Source organism: Mobula birostris, chromosome 5 (assembly GCF_030028105.1).
Source record: "Mobula birostris isolate sMobBir1 chromosome 5, sMobBir1.hap1, whole genome shotgun sequence".
In the NCBI taxonomy this organism is placed as follows: Eukaryota; Metazoa; Chordata; class Chondrichthyes; order Myliobatiformes; family Myliobatidae; genus Mobula; species Mobula birostris.
In genome coordinates, this window is record NC_092374.1 from 199,632,472 (window position 1) to 199,650,329 (window position 17,858).

The 17,858-nt window shown below is 43.1% G+C and overlaps 1 protein-coding gene across 1 annotated transcript in view; it reads right to left on the reverse strand.

Annotated features, from left to right (window-relative positions):
• Nucleotides 1-210: 210 nt before the first annotated feature.
• Nucleotides 211-17,858, reverse strand: part of LOC140198246 (butyrophilin subfamily 1 member A1-like) — a 50,393-nt gene continuing 32,745 nt past the window's right edge. Inside the window, exons 6-9 of the mRNA XM_072259299.1 lie at nucleotides 16,549-16,581; nucleotides 11,822-11,848; nucleotides 10,074-10,100; nucleotides 211-4,771 (exon numbers count right to left, since the gene is read on the reverse strand). Coding sequence (XP_072115400.1) covers nucleotides 4,215-4,771; nucleotides 10,074-10,100; nucleotides 11,822-11,848; nucleotides 16,549-16,581 — 644 coding nt within the window. The 3' untranslated portion in view covers nucleotides 211-4,214. The remainder of the gene's footprint in view (nucleotides 4,772-10,073; nucleotides 10,101-11,821; nucleotides 11,849-16,548; nucleotides 16,582-17,858) is intronic.

Here is a 17,858-nt window from a genome sequence, read left to right on the forward strand (position 1 = left end):
CCCAGTGTTGCCCTCATCATGGTATAGGGTTCTTCCCTTACTGGACAGGACAAGTCTGAGTTGGATGAGAAAGCTCTTCAATTATTGTAGCAGTTAACACCCCAGTCCTATTGGTTTTAAGGAATGCAATAAACAGTGTGTAATGCATTGACTATGAATGTAAGAAGTTAAAGACATTGTATGGTTTATTTTTGTAAATATTTTTATTAATAAAGTTTATTTTGATTTATAAAATAGGATCTTACTGTTGCTTACACAGGAGGCAGTAAACATTGTGAAACAGAGTAATAAAGTAAGTGATAGTTTCAGTGAAGCAAAATACTGGAGGAATTCAGCCGGCCAGACAACATCTATGGAAAAGAGTAAACAGTCGACGTTTTGGGCTGAGACCCTTCATCAGTTTGATACAGTTCCCTAACTCATTCCGAAGATGTAGGGGATGGGGTTAGTAGCATGCTTTGCTGCCGCCAGAAGCCTAGCGCCCCTGTCCCCAGCACACTGCCCGGCTGTGTTGGTCGTTGATTCAAACAACACATCACTGAGTACAGTGAATGTGTTTCCATGTACATGCACCAAATAAAGCTAAGCTTTAATATTTAAAATCTATCGTTAATATCACCACACTGTTTTCTATTGGTTACCTTAATTTTATGATGTGAAGAGAAGGGAAAGGGTAAGAGGGGAGACAGAACGGGGAATGGAGCAAAAGAAAAGCGGGAGTGGGAAAATACTGGAATTTGGAGTAATTGATGTTCATGTCTTCAGGTGGAGGCTACCCAGGTGGAATATGAGGTCACCTGGTCTCACCGATCACCTGCCGGCTTGTACTCCTCCCCCACCCCTTTTATTCTGTCTTCCTCCTTCCTTTCTATTCCTGATGATGTCTTAGTCCAAAACGTCACCTTTCTATTCCCATCCATAAATGGTGCCAGCAATTTGTGTGTATTGCTCAAAGAACTCCCATATTGACATATTTATAAGACCATATTTACATATTTATAAGAGCATAAGACATAGGAGCAGAAGAAGGCCATTTGGCCCATTGAGTCTGGTCTGCCATTCAAACAAGGCTGATCCTTTTCCCCCCTCCTCAGCCCTATTCCCCAGCCTTCTCCCTGTAATCTTTGATGCCATGTCCAATCAAGAATCTATTAATCTCTGCCTTAAATATACCCACAACGTGGCCTCCACAGATGCATGTGATAACAAATTCAGCACAAATTCACAAATTTCTCCGCATCTCTACCTTAAATGTATGTCCCTCTATCATGAGGCTGTGCCCTCTTGTCCTACACTCCTGAACCATGGAAAACATCCTTTCCATATCTACTCTGTCTAGGCCTTTCAACATTCAAAACGTTTCAATGAGATCCCCTTTCATCCTTCAAAATTCCAGCAAGTACAGACTGAGATCCAACAAATGTTCCTCGTATGATAATCCTTTCCTTCCTGGTGTTATCCTTGTGAACATCCTCTGGACCCTCTCCAATACCAGCACATATTTCCGTCAATGAGGAGCCCAAGACTGTTCACAATACTCAAGGTGAAGCCTTACCCGTGCCTTATAAAGTCTCAGCAACATATCCCTGCTCTTGTATTCTAGACCTCTTGAAATGAATGCTAAAATTGCATTTGCGTTCCTCACCACTGACTCAACCTGCAAGTTAACCTTTAGAGTGTTCAGCTCAAGTACTCCCAAGTGCCTTTGCCTCTCAGATTTTTGGATTTTCTCCCCAGTTAGAAAATAGTCTGCACATTTATTTCTACTACCAAAGTGCACAACCATGCATTTTCCAACGTTGTATTTCATTTGCCACTTCCTTCCCCATTCTCCTAATCAGTCTAAGTTCCTCTGCAGCCCATCTGTTTCCTCAACACTACCTGCTCCTCCACCAATCTTCATATTATCTGCAAACTTGGCAACAAAACCATCCATTCAATCATCTAAATCATTGTAATACAGCATAAAAAGAAGCGGTCGTAACACCAACCCCTGCGGAACACCACTAGTCTCTGGCAGCCAACCAGAAAAAACTCCTTTTATTGCCACTTGCTGCCTCCTACCAATCAGCCAATGCTCTAACCATGTTCGTAACTCTGCTGTAATACCATGGGCTCTTAACCTGGTAAGCAGCCTCATGTGTGGCAACATGTCAAAGGCTTTCTGAAAGTCCAAATATACAACATCCACTGCATTCCTTTATCCATCCTACTTGCAATCTCCTCCAAGAATTCCAACAGGTTCATCAGGCAAGATTTTTGTCCTATCTTGTCCTGTGTCACAAAGTACTCCATAACCTCATCCTTAACAATTGAGTCAAACATCTTCCCAACCACTGAGGTCAGGCTTACTGCCGCCTTCCTCCCTTCTTAAAGAGTGGAGTGACATTTGTAATTTTCCAGCCATCTGGCACCATGCAAGAGTCCAATTATTTTTGAAAGGTTATTGCTAATGCCTCCACGATCTCTAACACTACCTCTTTCAGAACCCTAGGGTGCAGTTCATCTGCTCCGGCTGACTTATGTACCCTTAGGTCTTTCAGCTTTTTGAGCATATTCTTCCTTGTAATAGTAACTGCACTCACTTTTCTTCCTTCACACACTTATAACATCTGGCACACTGCTAGTGTCCTCCACAGTGATGACTGATGCAAAATACTCAATTAGTTCATCTGACATTTCCTTATCCCCTGTTATTATTTCTATGGCCTCATTTTCCAGCAGTCTTATATCCTCTCTCATTTCTCTTTTATTTTTTACATACTTGACAATGCTTTTACTATCAAGTTTGATATTGTTTGCTAGCTTGCTTTTATATTTCATCTTTTCCCTTCTAATGATTCTTTTAGTTACTCTCTGTAGGTTTTTAAAAGATTCCCAATCCTCTATCTACCAGCTAATCTCGGCTTTGTGGTATGCCCTTTCTTTAGTTTTTACATTAGATTTGACTTCCCATGTCAGCCACGGTTGTACAATTTTGCCATTTGAGTATGTCTTTGTTTTTGGAATACATCTGTCCTACACCTTCCTCATTTTTCCCATAAACTCAAGCCATTGCTGCTCTGCTGACATCCCTGCCAGCAGCTCCTTCCAATTTACTCTCACCAACACCTCTCTCATACCACTGTAATTTCCCTTACTCCACTGAAATACGGCTACATCAGACTTTACTTTCTCCCTATCAAATTTCAAGTTGAACTGAATCATATTTTGATCACTGGCTCCTCAGGGTTCTTTTACCTTAAGCTCCCTAACTGCCTCTGGTTCATTACACAACACCCAATCCAGTATTTCTGATCCCATAGTAGGCTCGACGACAAACTGCTCTAAAAAGCCATCTTGTAGGCATTCAACAACCTCACTCTCTTGAGAACCATTACCAACCTAATTTTCCCAACACACCTGCATATTTAAATCTCCCATGACTATCATAACATTGCCCTTTTGACATGTCTTTTTTTTAAATTTTCCATTGAAATCTGTGGTCTACCTCCCAGCTACTACTGGAAGGCCTGCATAAAATTACCATCAGGGTCCTTTTACCTGTGCAGTTTCTCAACTCAACCCACAAGGATTCAACATCTTCCAATCCTTTGTCACATCTTTCTACTGATTTGATGCCATTCTTTACCAGAAGGGCCACGCCACCCCCTCTAGCTACCCTCCTATGCGTCTGATACAGCATGTAACCTTGGACATTCAGCTCCCAACTGCAACCATCAGCCACGATTCAGTCATGGCCACAACATCATACCTGACAACCTGTAATAGTGTAACAAGATCATTCACCTTATTTCTTGTTCTCCGTACATTAAGATATAACACTTTGAGTACTGTATTTGCTACCCTTTTTGATTCTGTTCACCTAATGCACTGATACTCACCCCTGCAGGCTGCAATTTTGTCCTATCATCTGCCTGCCCTTCCTGACAATCTGACTGCATGCTATCTTTGCTTTTTGCCATCTGTCCTAACCTGAGTTCCTTCATTTTGGTTCCCACCCCCTTGCTAAATTAGTTTAAGCCCTCCCCAGCAGCTTGAATAAACCCACCCGCGAAAATATTGGCCCTCCTCAGGTTCATGTGCAACCCACCCGTTATGTACAGATTATGCCTCCCACAGAAGAGACCCCAATGATCTAAGAACCCAAGCCCTGCCCCTGCCCCAGCTTCTCAGCCACACATACTTGATCCATATTTCACAGACCTCCTGTGTTAAATGACACTATTTTTAGAACGCTTAGTGGGTTTTGATTCCTGCATAGAACAGATTTTCAGCCATCTCTTCTGATGTGCTGTGTGAAAGAAAGGGTAAAGCTTCTCAGAGAATTTCTCATTGAATGTGTAGAGGAAAGACTTAGTATTTGCATCGTAAAATGAAACTATCCCAGTATCATAATTAAGATAAACTGCTATCTTCCTGGGAATCTCGTGATAAGAGATATCCAATTTTTCAGTATCGTTTGCATGGATTTCTTTCTCATTTTGTCCAATGGACCAGAATTTTTTTGCTGGTTTTAACATAAGGTCACCCTTTCTATTTGCGCTCTCTCCAGCAATTCCGAGAGACCACTTGTGATTTCCCGCAACTTCTATCTCCCAATAATGTTTCCCCGATGTAAATCCATCCGATCCCAACACACATTCCCAGGCTGTAAACCTCTCCTCATTTTCAGAAACAGCCGTCTGGGAGTTCGTCAGTCTCACACTCTTCTGATCCTTAGATATCTCCAATTGTTGATGTGCTGTTTCTGTGTCCAGTTTTACAGAGGCTGCAAGAAATGGGAAAAATTGATAACAGTTATAATGTAGGTTATAAGCTGAGAGTAACCAGCAGCGACATTAAATGAAAACATCAAATTCAAAGCAAATTTATTATCAAATTACATATATGTCACAGTAGTATAGCAATTAGTTCACCACTATGACAGCTCAGGGCATTACGGAGTTCAGGGTTCAATTCCAGTGCCGTTTGTATGTTCTCCCCATTAACTGGTTAGTATATTCATTGGTCATCTTAAAAGTTGTCCTGTAATTAGGCTAGAGCACTAGATGGATGGGTTGCACTTGAACTGAAATGGGAAGGGAACCAATATCCTGGCCAGGAGGTTTGCTAATGCTACTCGGGATGGTTTATACTAGTTTTGCAGGGGGCTGGGAACCGGAGCACCAGGTCAGAGCATAATGAGGCATTATGCATTCCTGCTCATTGCAAGGGAAAAATTGGACGCAGTCTGGTAGTTGGAGACAAAGCTCAGTAACAATTTGGAAAGAGATGACTTCTGATATGTTGCTGAGCAGCTGAGATCCAAAGAGACTGAGGTAGCAATGTGATCAGTGAACGAGATAAATAGAAACAAGAATGCAATCCAGAAGGAATGGAGGGCAACAAGAATCAGGCAGAGAGAGGATGACAGATGCTGAGGCACATTTGTGGGTGGGTCTCACTCTCACTGCAGGGGAAACCCTGGAGTTCTCAAGAGCTGGTGTTGCAGCTCTTCATTTCTGGCTCCTGGCAAAGTTACATCCCTGCAGCTGCCACCAACTGGCCATTGATTCCAGCTGGAACATTTAGATGGTGCATATCCTGCTTCCTGTTATACCAACCGTGTTTGAAGCCCCTTCAGCATACTAAATCAGAAACTACGAAGTACCCATTATGAGTGTTGAGAGGGATCTTTTCAAATACACATTCCGGTGCTTATGGATCAAGATGGATCATCAAGATGGTGCCCATGTTGGGCGACTCTTTGCGTGCACCTCCGATTGGAATCGTCAAATATTCCCACTCAAGATTACCACAGCTGAAGTCCACAGTCACAGCCATAGGTACTTCAGTAATCACATCATTTTAAGATGTAAAAATTCTATCGAGACTCATAATTGGTGGATCCAAGAATACAGACCCAGGTCATGAGTGCAATTCCCCTTTCAGAAAATTGACTGCAGAAGCCGAGCTGGTCTACCCAGGTAGGATTAAAACACAGAGCTTTAGAGCTCCACTCCTGACTGTCCTGCTGGTGAAAGTACAGTTTCTGGAAAATAAAACTGAAGACCACAGAGCAAGGTTGCTGTACCAGAGAGACGTCAGGAAATGACTGCTATGTACTTTGCTTCACAGAAATATGGCTATCACCCTCCATTTTGGATGCAGCTTCACCATTCTCCCCAAAGACAGGACTGCTCTGTCATCGAAAAGCAGCAGAGGTGGAATATGCTGTTATGTACCCCGTAACTGGGTTGCCAAACCAGCAGAAATGGATCACTCAGTTGGAGTCTGGATCACTAGAACTAAGAAAGTTTTATTAAAGAAACAAGCAACACAGTAATCGAAAGGATAATAAATGCAACAGTTCAGCAATGATAAACACACATGTGCACAGAATTAAGATAACAGGATCAATCAAGCTCTATCGTTGACTAGGGGTAAATGACCAATTTCAAAGTGACGCAAAGTTCAGTCCAATTTAGTTCAGTTCGCAGTAATCGTTGCCGTGGCAATGGACAATGTGGGGGGAAGGAGAGAGAGAACAAGAACGAATGATCATTCGAAACGGCTTCCATTCACAGACCTGCGATATTGCTCACAAGCAGCTTTCGGGCGAGTCCTTTGTGATGTCACCTGAGGTCACCGACTGTGACCCCTCCTCCAGATGCGGTCGATCCTCTGCAGTGAACCCGGCACCCAAGCGAGGGCGGACACACACCGGGTTCCCGCTGATGGTACCTTTCCACCCTGTGCGTTTAAGGCTTGGTTCCGCCACCAGCCTTCCAAAACGACTCCCGCCGACTTGCGGGGGGGGGGGGGGGGCACCGCTTCCAGGGTCTCGTTACCTCGTGGTGTCGTGTGTGTCCTGCCTTAGCGAACCTGTCCCTTTTTATCCCCCTGCTGGGGTATCGCCTGTCCATCACTTCAAACAGTTCAGGGTTCAAAGGGGGAGCCGATCTTGACAATACCCAGACTGATGGCTCCTTCATTAACATCTCCAAATGCCGCTTCATTGTGTTCCTTATCTCTCCCTCCCCTGAGGACAGGTGGCAGACCAACTGCTGATGCCACTGGTGCTAGCCCAGGCCAGCAAACATCTTAATTTATGTGTATTCTCGTCACAATGCTTTATGATTAACTCATTGTGGTGCACAAAGGTGGTAGTTCTGTCCCAGTCCTGCTCACCCAATCTGGAACATCTGGCAGTCAAATATCATCATTTTAATCTGCTGAGGGAATTTTCTGCTAAAATTCTGGTAGTTGTGTACATTCCACATCAGGCCAATGTCAGGGAATCACTGGAGGAGATAAGCTCTATATTCAGCCAGCACAAAAAAACACATCCTGACGTTGTCCCTATTATTGTCCCTGGTTCTTTAACCAGGCCAACCTGAAGAAGTCTCTGAATAACTACCAACAAAATATCACCTGTGGAACACCAGGAGCCAACAAACATGACTACTGTTGTACAACCATCAAGAATGCTTACAATGCCACTCACACCCACACTTTGGAAAGTCTGATCACCTGACTGTACTTCTACTCCCAGTGTATAGACAGAGACTAGCAGCAACAGTGGTGAGGACCAAGAATGCATGGACAAGAGAGGCAGAAAAGTGCTTACAGGACTGCTTTAAGTCGGTGGACCAGACAATATTCGAGGATTTATCTTTGAATCTGAACGAGTATGGCGCAGTTGTGACCGACTTCATCAAGACCTGCACGGATGAGTGTGTGTGCCCACAAGATCATCCAAAAGCTGTTGATGAACCAGGAGATTCATAGCCTGCTGAGGACCAGATCTCTGACATTAACGAATGAAGATCCAGAATTATCCAAGGTCCATGTTCGATCTATGGAAGCCTATTTTAAGACCAAAAAAGCAATTCCAATTGAGGTTATAGATGGAATCAGATGTACATCATCTGTGGCAGGGTTTCCTCCTATGAAGCAAAAGCTATCATCATGTGTGGCTGGGATGCTTCACTCCAAGAAGAACTTGATGCCTCTTATGCACACTTTGAAAGGGAGAATAAAACTACAATTGTGCAAATCCATAAATCATACAGTGACCCTGTGATCTCCACCTTGGAAGCTGATGTCGGAACATTTTTCAAGAGGGTGAAAAAACTTTGGGTGTCAGGACCTGATGGTGTACCTGGTAGGGCTCTGAAAACCTGTGCCAACCAACTAGCAGGAGTGTTCAAGGACATCTTCGATCTCTCACTGCTGCAGTCAGTTCCACATCTGCTTCATAAGGACGACAATCATACCAGTGCCAAGAAGAGCAGGGTGAGCTGGCAATGACTATTTCGAAGTGGCTCTCACATCTACTGTGAAGTGCTTTGAGAGATTGGTCATAACTAGAATCAACTCCTGCTTAAGCAGGGACCTGGACCCACTGAAAGTTGCCAATTGCCATAATCAGTCTACAGCAGATGAGATCTCACTGGCTCTCCAATCAGCCTTAGATCATCTGAGCAATAGTAGTACTTACGTCAGGCTGCTGTTTATTAATTACAGCAGAAGCATACCCTTCATTCTAATCAACAAGCTCCAAACCCTGGACCTTCCTCTGCTCACTGACTTCCTCACTGGGTGACAAAAGCCTGTGCAGATTGGAAATAACATTGTCCTCCTCATGGACAATCAACAGCATTGGTGCACCTTAAGGAAGTGTGCTTTAGCCCACTGCTCTGCTCTCTCTGCAACCATTAATGTGTGGTTCAGCACAGCACAAATGACATCTGTAAATTTGCTGATGACACAACTATTTCATATGGTGATGAGGAGTAGTACAGGAGTGAGACAGATCAGCTGGTTGAGTGGTGTTACAACAATAACCTTGCACTCAGTGTCAGTAAGACCAAGGAATTGATTGTAGACGTCAGAAAGAAGAAGTTGAGAGAGCACCCACCATTGAGGAATCAGTAGTGGAAAGTGTGAGCGGTTTCAAATTCCTGTGTGTCTATTTCTCTGAAGGTCGAGCCTGGGCCCGACATCTTGATGCAATTACAAATAACGTATGACAATGAGTATATTTCTTTTGTTTGATAAGACTTGGTATGTTCCCAATGACACTTGCGAATTTCAATAGTGGTATTGTAGAAAGCATTAAATTTGTAAACTCAGCCAGCTCCATCATGGGCACCAGCCTCCTCACCATCATGGATGTATAAAAGTGATGGCAGTTGGATTGCTGAACTGGCTCTGTGGCTGTGGCCCGCAGCCGCCGGGCTCCCGGTCTGGCTGCGGCTCTGAACTGGCTCCGTGGCCGTGGCCCGCCACCGCCGGGCTCCCGGTCTGGCTGCGGCTCTGAACTGGCTCCGTGGCCGTGGCCCGCCACCGCCGGGCTCCCGGTCTGGCTGCGGCTCTGAACTGGCTCCGTGGCCGTGGCCTACAGCCACTGGGCTCCCGGTCTGGGTACAGCACTGATCTGGCTCCGTGGCTGTGGATTCACTTTCGGAGACTCTACCTGTGATTTGTTTACTTTTTTACTGTTTGCAGAATTTGATCTTTTTTCACACACTGGGTGTTTGATGGTCTTTGTTTTGTGCGGTTTGTTTCAGCGGGTCCTATTGTGATTCTTTGTTTTGCAACTGCCTGCAAGAGGTTGACACTCAAGGTTGTATATCATATACATACTTTGACAATGAATGTACTTTGAATTTTGAGAAGGTACCAGCCACCACAGGAAGCACAGTCCCCCAGGACATGCCCTCTTCTCATTGCTACCATCAGAGGAGAAGGTGCAGGAGTCTGAAGACACACACCCAACATTCAGGGACAGCTTCTTTCCCACTGCCGTCAGATTTCTGAATGGACAGTGAACCAGTGATCACTACCTTAGTATTTCTCCCTCTCTGTTTGCACTGCTTATTTATTTTTATAGATATACTTATAGTCATGAAAGGTATATAACTATAGTCATGAAAGGTTTTTTATTCTGATGCGTTGGAATGTACTGCTACCACAAGACCACAGTTTTCTCAACATATGCCGCAGATGTAGACAAACCTGATTCTGATTCTGACGGTACATCAGATGGAGCCAAAATATTCATCGTAATCAATCAAATATCTTACCTGGATTTTTACACATGATCTCCCAATCTGGAAACAAAAATAGCCAATTAGTATGGAAAAACTTTCCCTGCACATTGAATTACCATCAAAATATTCAACCTTCATTTTAATTGGAAGTTATCATTAGCTTTTTTTGACACATGTACATCAAAACATGAAATCAAAGTGAAATGCACCTCTGCATCAGTGACCAACACAGTCTGATGTACTGGGCACAGCTCGCAAAGATCATTATGCTCTGGTGCCAACGTAGCATGCCCACAACTAATTTATCATTTTTACATCAAAACATACATTATTTGTGTTAAGAGGCAACACAATCCTCACTGATTTAATTTGACATAAAGGACACATTTCATTGTGTGTTTTGATGTATGCGTGACAAATAAAGATAATCTTCGTTTTTCTTTACATTTGTGAGAGCACTGATCAAATTTGAAATTGGGTTTAGCTGGGTTGCCCCCGAGGCAGGTCATGTTGTAACTAGTTTGAAGATTGTAGAACAGACTGCATAATTACACTAACTGGGAGCACGTAAAATTGAAATCTCACCCGAATCATCTGATTTTCAAAGTAAACAACCCCAGCACAGACACTGTTCTAAAAAATCAGAAGTTGTATGGGTGTAGAGGAACTGAAATATAATCTAATTCCAGGAATGAAAGGGTCAACACATGAGACATGTTTGATGGCTCTGCGGTTGTATTCGCTGGAGTTTGGAAGAATGGGCGTGTTGGAGGGGGTGGGGGAGAGAAAATTCCAATGAAACCTATAACATATTGAGAGGCCAACACAGAAGGGAGAAGGAGAGGATGTTTCATATAGTGGGGGTGGGGTCAGGGACAAGTGGTCACAGTCTCAGAGTAGAAGGACGTCCCTCCAGAAGAGAGACAAGGAGGCGTTTCTTCACCAGGAATGTGTTGAATCTGTGGATTTCATTGCCACAGACGACTGTGGAGGCCAGGTCATTGGGTATTTTGAAATGAAGCTTCATAGGTTCTTGATTCGTCAGGGTGAAAAGTTGCACGGAGGCGGTAGGGTTAAAATGAATAATAAATCATCCATGATGGAGTGGTGGATCAGACTCGAAGGGCCAAATGGCCCTCTTTATGCTCTTACATCATATTATTGTTAATTATTTTCAACATTTCAGTTTTATTTACAGCACGACAGACATCCCCCATTACTAGATTTAGATTCATTTATTTATCACGTGTTCATTGAAACATACAGTGAAATGCTTCACTCGTGTTAACAACCAACACATCCTGAGGATACATTGGGGACACCCCACCAGTGTCACTGCACATTCCAGGGCCAACAAAATTTGACCAACGTGTTCGGAAGAAGAACACAAGCAACAAGAATATTACCACCACCACCACCAACACCACCTCCACGAACAACAACAACAATAACAGTAAAGGCAGGCCATTGCTCCCTCCTTCCCATCCATCCATTCACTCACACAGTCAGTCGTCCAGCCTCAGGACAGGCCATGTCTGGCCTCCAGCTTCCAGAGGGCTCACTGACTCAGACATCTATCATATGATAACACTGAGATGGTCTTCCTTGGTGATATCCCTCCAAGTCTACTTCCCACCCTCTCTAACTATGCCCTGCCGCTGTTTGTTCTGACTCTCCCCATTCTGCAGCTTAGGTGAGTTTAAACTGATGGTGCACAGGGTTCCTCAGGGTATGAAATACACAACATTTTCATAACATTTATGTTAAATAGTATGACTTACCTGACTCAACAAGGGGTTTCCAGTGGCCTAAAAAATTAAGAAAAATATACTTTAATAACCTTATTGATGCAAAGTTATTGGTCATTTTCCCATTTTTTATGTTAGCCCAAGGTCAGGGTGGGTAGCCTTACTTCCCTGGGAGAGGAGGTGAAAGACTGAGGCTCAACGACAGACTCCATTCCAATGTAATGCTGTGGGGTGCTATGATAATGGAGAAGTCATCTTTTCATAGAAATATTAAATGGAGGCCCAGACTACGCTTTCTGGGTTGGAGGGAAACATAGCAGGGTCATTCTCTTGGTTTGTCGGTCAATTGATATCCTGCAGTTAACATCACCATAGAGTTCTCCGTGTCTACAGCATAGAAGCAATCCCTTCAGCTCATCGAGTTCACCAAACGTTAGTCAGCTTAATCCCATCAACCTGCACCTCGTTCACAGCACTCCATATCCCTCCCATCCGCGTACTTACCTAAACTGCTCTTAAATGTTGAAATTCAACCTACGTCCAGCACTTCTGCTAGTTGTCATTCCACACTCACACCACCCTTTGAGTGAAGAAGTTCCCCCTCAGGTTCTCCCTTAACCTATGAACTCTAGCTGTCGTCTCATGCAACCTCAGTGGAAAAGCTGCTTGCTTTACTCTATATGTATCACTCATAATTTTGTATACCTCTATCAAATCTCCCCTCATTCTCCTGTGCTCCAGGAAATTAAGTCCTAACCCTGTTTACACTTTCCCTACAACTCAGATCCTCAAGTCCAGACAACATCCTTGTAAATTCTCTTTGTATTCTTTAAATCTTATTGATATCTTTCCTGTAGGTGGGGGATCAGAACTGCACACAACAGTCCGAATTTAGCCTCACCAGCACCCTATTCAACTTCACCATACACTCAATACTCTGATATAAGAAGGCCAATTTTCCAAAGGTCTTTTGATGACCCTGTCTGTGATGCCACTTCCAAGAAATCATGGATCTATTTTCCCAGATCCCGCTGTTCTCCCGCACTCTTCAATGCTCTACCATCCTCTGTACACTGGTTTGTACTCCATCAACAAATCTGATTAATTACTAATTACCAATACTGATGTTTGTGTGACCATACATCAGCCACTGTCTCTCCTTAAGAAAGGCATCTACATCTCAGTGAGTTAGGACACACAGAAGCCTTTAAAGCTGACTTTAAAAACTAATGGACGTGTTGAGCTGATGGGCCTGTAGCTGTGCTGTATTGCTCTGTGATTCTTTTTATGACTCTGGAGGCATGGGAAATGAACATCAGGTTCCTTTATTCCCCATTTCGAAAAGTTGGAAGTCACTTATATTATGTAAATTCAAGCAAAAATGATTCATGGTTGTGTGATTAAATCGAATGTCACATCTTTGTACAGTTCGAAAGAGCCTTTTTTCACGCAATATCTCACAAAGAAAACAGATCTTGAAACAAAGGTTAGTACTTACAGATTCACACTGATGTTACAGAGGTAGATCAAGTAATAACGAGGCAGCCTACAGAGAAGAAGTCATCACCCTGACACAGTGGTATCAAGAAAACAACTTCTCCCTCAACGTTGCAAAAACATAGGAGCTGGTTGTGGACTACGTGAGGAATGGAGACAGGCTAAACCCTGCAGACATATAGTAAACGGATCTGTGGTTGAGAGCCTGAACAGCTACACATCAGCATACACATCACCGAGGAGCTCATGTGGTCCGTACACATCGGCTGTGTGGTGAAAAAGCACAGCGGCACCTCTTTCACCTCAGACGGTTAAAGAAGTTTGGCATGAGTCCCAAAATCTTAAGAACTTTCTACAGGGACACAATTGAGAGCATCCTGACTGGCTGCATCACTGCCTGGTATGGGAACTGTAATTCCCTCAATCACAGGACTCTGCAGAGTGGTGCGGACAGCCCAGCTCATCTGTAGATGTGAACTTCACACTATTCAGGACATTTACAGAGACAGATGCATAAAAAAAGGGCCTGAAGGATCACTGGGGACCCAGCTAACCCCAACCATAAACTGTTCCAGCTTTTGCCATCCGGGAAACAGTACCGCAGCATTAAAGCCAGGACCAACCGACTCTGGGACAGCTTCTTCCACCAGGCCATCAGACTGATTAATTCACGCCAACACAATTGTGTTTCTATGCCACATTGACTGTCTTGTTGTACATACTATTTATTATAAATTACTATAAATTGTACATTGCACATTTAAATGGAGATCTAATGTGAATATTTTACCCCTCAAGTATATGAGGATGAAAGAAATAAAGTCAATTCAATTCAATTCAATGTGAACTCAGAGGATCACACACCTCCACTAGTGCTCTATGGATCAAATTCTAATTGACTGTTTTCATTTTTTTTATAAAACTCTGCTTAGACCACATTGAAGTGTTCAGTTCTGGTCACCTCATTGTAGGAAGGGTGTGGAAGATTTAGAGAGGCTGCAGAGGAAATTTACCACAATGCTGTCTGGATTAGAGAGCATGTTTTATGAGCATAGACTGAATGAGCTGGGATTTTTCTCTTTGGAGAGAAGGAGGATGAGATGTGACTTGATAGAGGCATACAAGACGATGAGAGCCATATGTCAAGTGAACATCCAAAGGCATTTTTTCCAGGGTGGAAATCGCTAATAGAAAGTCACATAATTTTAAGGTGTTGGGAGGAAAGTATAGGGGGGGGGGGGGTTTCAGAGGTTAGTAGTTTTTTTTTCTTTTCACAGATTTTGGTAGGTGCTTGTAATGTGTGTGGTGGTAAAGGCAGATATGTTGGAAGCATTAAAGAGACTCTTAGACAGGCACATAGATGAAAGAAAAAAATGAGAGTTAAGTGGGAGGGAAGGGTTGGATTGATCTTGAAGTAGGTAACTGGTTTGCACAGCATTGTGGGCTGAATGGCCTGTACTGTACTGTGATGTAATGTTCTACCGTACACTCTACATTCTAATCAAATTCAGATGATCAGAGAACTAATTTAGACCCTTGGTCCTCAATGACACGCCACTATATTCAAGGTAATGGGGAAATCCGTTATTCTGGGATACTGATCTCTTTATCCTTTGCAGACAGAGGCTGTGTATTTAATTAATCTTATGAAGCTCCCTCCATGGATTATTCACCACCAACCTCTTTAGCTGGATGTTGTAGGAGAATAGGGTTTTGTTATGTTTTGTTACTGTAAAGATTTGACATTGCATGTGTGGGATTGGAGTGTAGAGTTGATATTTTTCTGGTAAGTTACCTTTCCTCTGCTTGCTTATAATTTTATACAATCACCTATGTGTAATGAGAGGCCACAAAATACAGAAAAAATTAGTGGGAAGTTAGAGGATTTGGAAACTTTTAAAAACCAAAAGAAGGCAACTAAAAAAGTCATAAAGAAGGTAAAAATAGAATATGAAGGTAAGCTAACCAATAATATTAAAGAGGATACTTCAGATATATAAAGTGTAAAAGAGAAGCGAGAGTAGATATTGAACTACTGGAAAGTGATGCTGGAGAGGTAGTAATAGGGGACAAGGAAATTGCGGACGAACTGATTAAGCATTTTGCATCAGTCTTCTCTGTGGAAGACACTAGCAGTGTGCCAGAAGTTCCAGAGGTAGAAATGTGTGAAGTTGCCATTAATAGGCAGAAGGTTCTTGGGAAACTGAAGGTAGATAAGTCACCTAAACCGATGGTGTACATCCCAGGGTTCTGAAAGGGGTGGCTGAAGATATCGTGAAAGCACTTGTAATGATCTTTCAAGAATCGGTAGATTCTGGCATGGTTCTCGAGGACTGGAAAATTGGAAATGTCACTCCACTCCAAGAAGGGACAAGGGCAGAAGAAAGGAATCTATAGCCCAGTTGGTTTGAACTCAGTGGTTGGAGTTGATTATTAGGGCTGAGGTCTCAGGGTACTTGGAGGCACATGATAATATAGACAATATTCAGTGTGGTTTCCTTAAGTGAAAATCTTGCCCTGACAAATCTGTTGAAATTCTCTGAAGAAATAGCAAGCAGGATAGACAAAGGGGAATCGCTAGATGTTGTGTACTTGGATTTTCAGAAGGCCTTTATAAAGCACAGGTGAAGCCTCATTTGGAGTATTGTCAGCAGTTTTGAGCCCTGTAACTAAGAAAGGATGTGCTGACATTGGAAAGGGTTCAAAGAGGTTCACAAAAATGATTGCAGGAGTGAAAGGCTTGTCATATGAGAAGCACTTGATGGCTCTGGGCCTCTACTCACTGGAATTCAGAAAAATGAGGAATGACCACATTGAAACCTATCAAATGTTGAAAGGCCTCGACAGAGTGGATGTGGCGAGGATGTTTCCTCTGATGGGGGGCCTTAAGACCAGAGGACACAGCCTCAGAACAGAGGGATATCCATATAGAACAGAGATGAGGAGAAAGTTCTTTAGCCAGAGGGTAATGAATCTGTGGAATTCATTGCCACAGTCAGCCAGGGAAACAAAGTCACTGGGTATATTTAAAGCTGAGGTTGATAGGTTCTTGATTAGTCAGGGTGTGAAAGGATACGGGGAGAAGGCAGGAGAATGGGGTTGAGAAGGATAATAGAATAAAAGATGGAATGGTGCAGCAGACTCGATGGCCTGGATGGTATAATGTCTTACTATATCTTATGGTCTCTTTACAAGGCACATCTACAAGAACTGGTAGTTTATCCATTGTTATAGTGCATTTATTTCAGTTATTATACACTCACCATACTGTTTGACGGATTCATCATCTTCTAGACCTAGAAAATTCAACAATGGAATTGTAGTTAACATAAACACCAGTAACTTTCATTAACATCTATTTTTGCTTATAATTATGAAAGAATGGAATGAATTCTCCATTTCAAAACTAAAGATGAGTAATTGTACCAGCGAGTGCAAACTCCAGTACTACAGATAGAATGTCAGGTCCCATAACTTTTGCAGTATCCAAAGCTATCGGTCTTTATTTGATATCCCATGGAGTGAATCCTGTTGGCTGACAACCAACTTTTGGGATACAGGGAATCCTGGGAGGAAGACAAATTAGATTAACGAGCTCTACTCCTGTTAGCCTGTCTGGCAACACTGAGCATTAACTTGATAGAACATAGAACATAGAACATAGACTAGTGCAGCATATTACAGGCCTTTCGGCCCATAAAGTTGTGCCGACTCTGAAACTCTGCCTCCCATATAACCCCTAGTAGGCTCTTAAACTTCACGAGTGTATCTGCCTCCACCACTGACTCAGGCAGTGCATTCCACGCACCAACCACTCTCTGAGTAAAAAACCTCCCTCTAATATCCCCCTTGAACTTCCCACCCCTTACTTTAAAGCCATGTCCTCTTCTGCAGGCTTCGGGGTCAATGGGGAGAGTTTTCAGTGTGAAGGTGTCACCACATCTCCATAAGCACCACACGTGTTCAGTTTTGTAATGTGGCCATGGACAGATCCATTTGCCATAGGGAGACGTCATTCTTACCAATCAAGTAAGTTGATCTCCTCATGATTGGTTGCACATTTCCACTTGCGGATTGAATATTTTTAACTTACTTTTATTTACTTAGAGATACAGCACAGAATAGGCTCTTCCTGCCCTTCGAGGAGTGCTGCCAGCAATCCTCAATTTAACCCTAGCCTAATCACAGGATAATTTACAAAGACCAATCAATCCATTAACAGGTATTGGAGCACCCAAAGGAGACCCACACATTCCCCAGGGAGGACACAGAGCACCAGATTGGGCTCTGATGCCCCAAGCTGTAATAGCACTGCACTAATCACTGCCATCCTAATATGGCATCCTGGTCCTTCGTACCTTGACCACTTTGATCAGTGATCATGCTGCCAAGCGATTCCTGAAGGGAGAGGTCCTCTACCCAGGGTTTGTTTTGTACAATTACTATTTTCAGTGCCTCTTCCATACAATGTTGAGCATTGAGCAGCACGGTTCCATTGGCTAAGGTCACCGTGGGGTAGTTAAGAGGAGATGTCCATGTCTATGTTGACCCAATTTTACTGGATATTATGGGA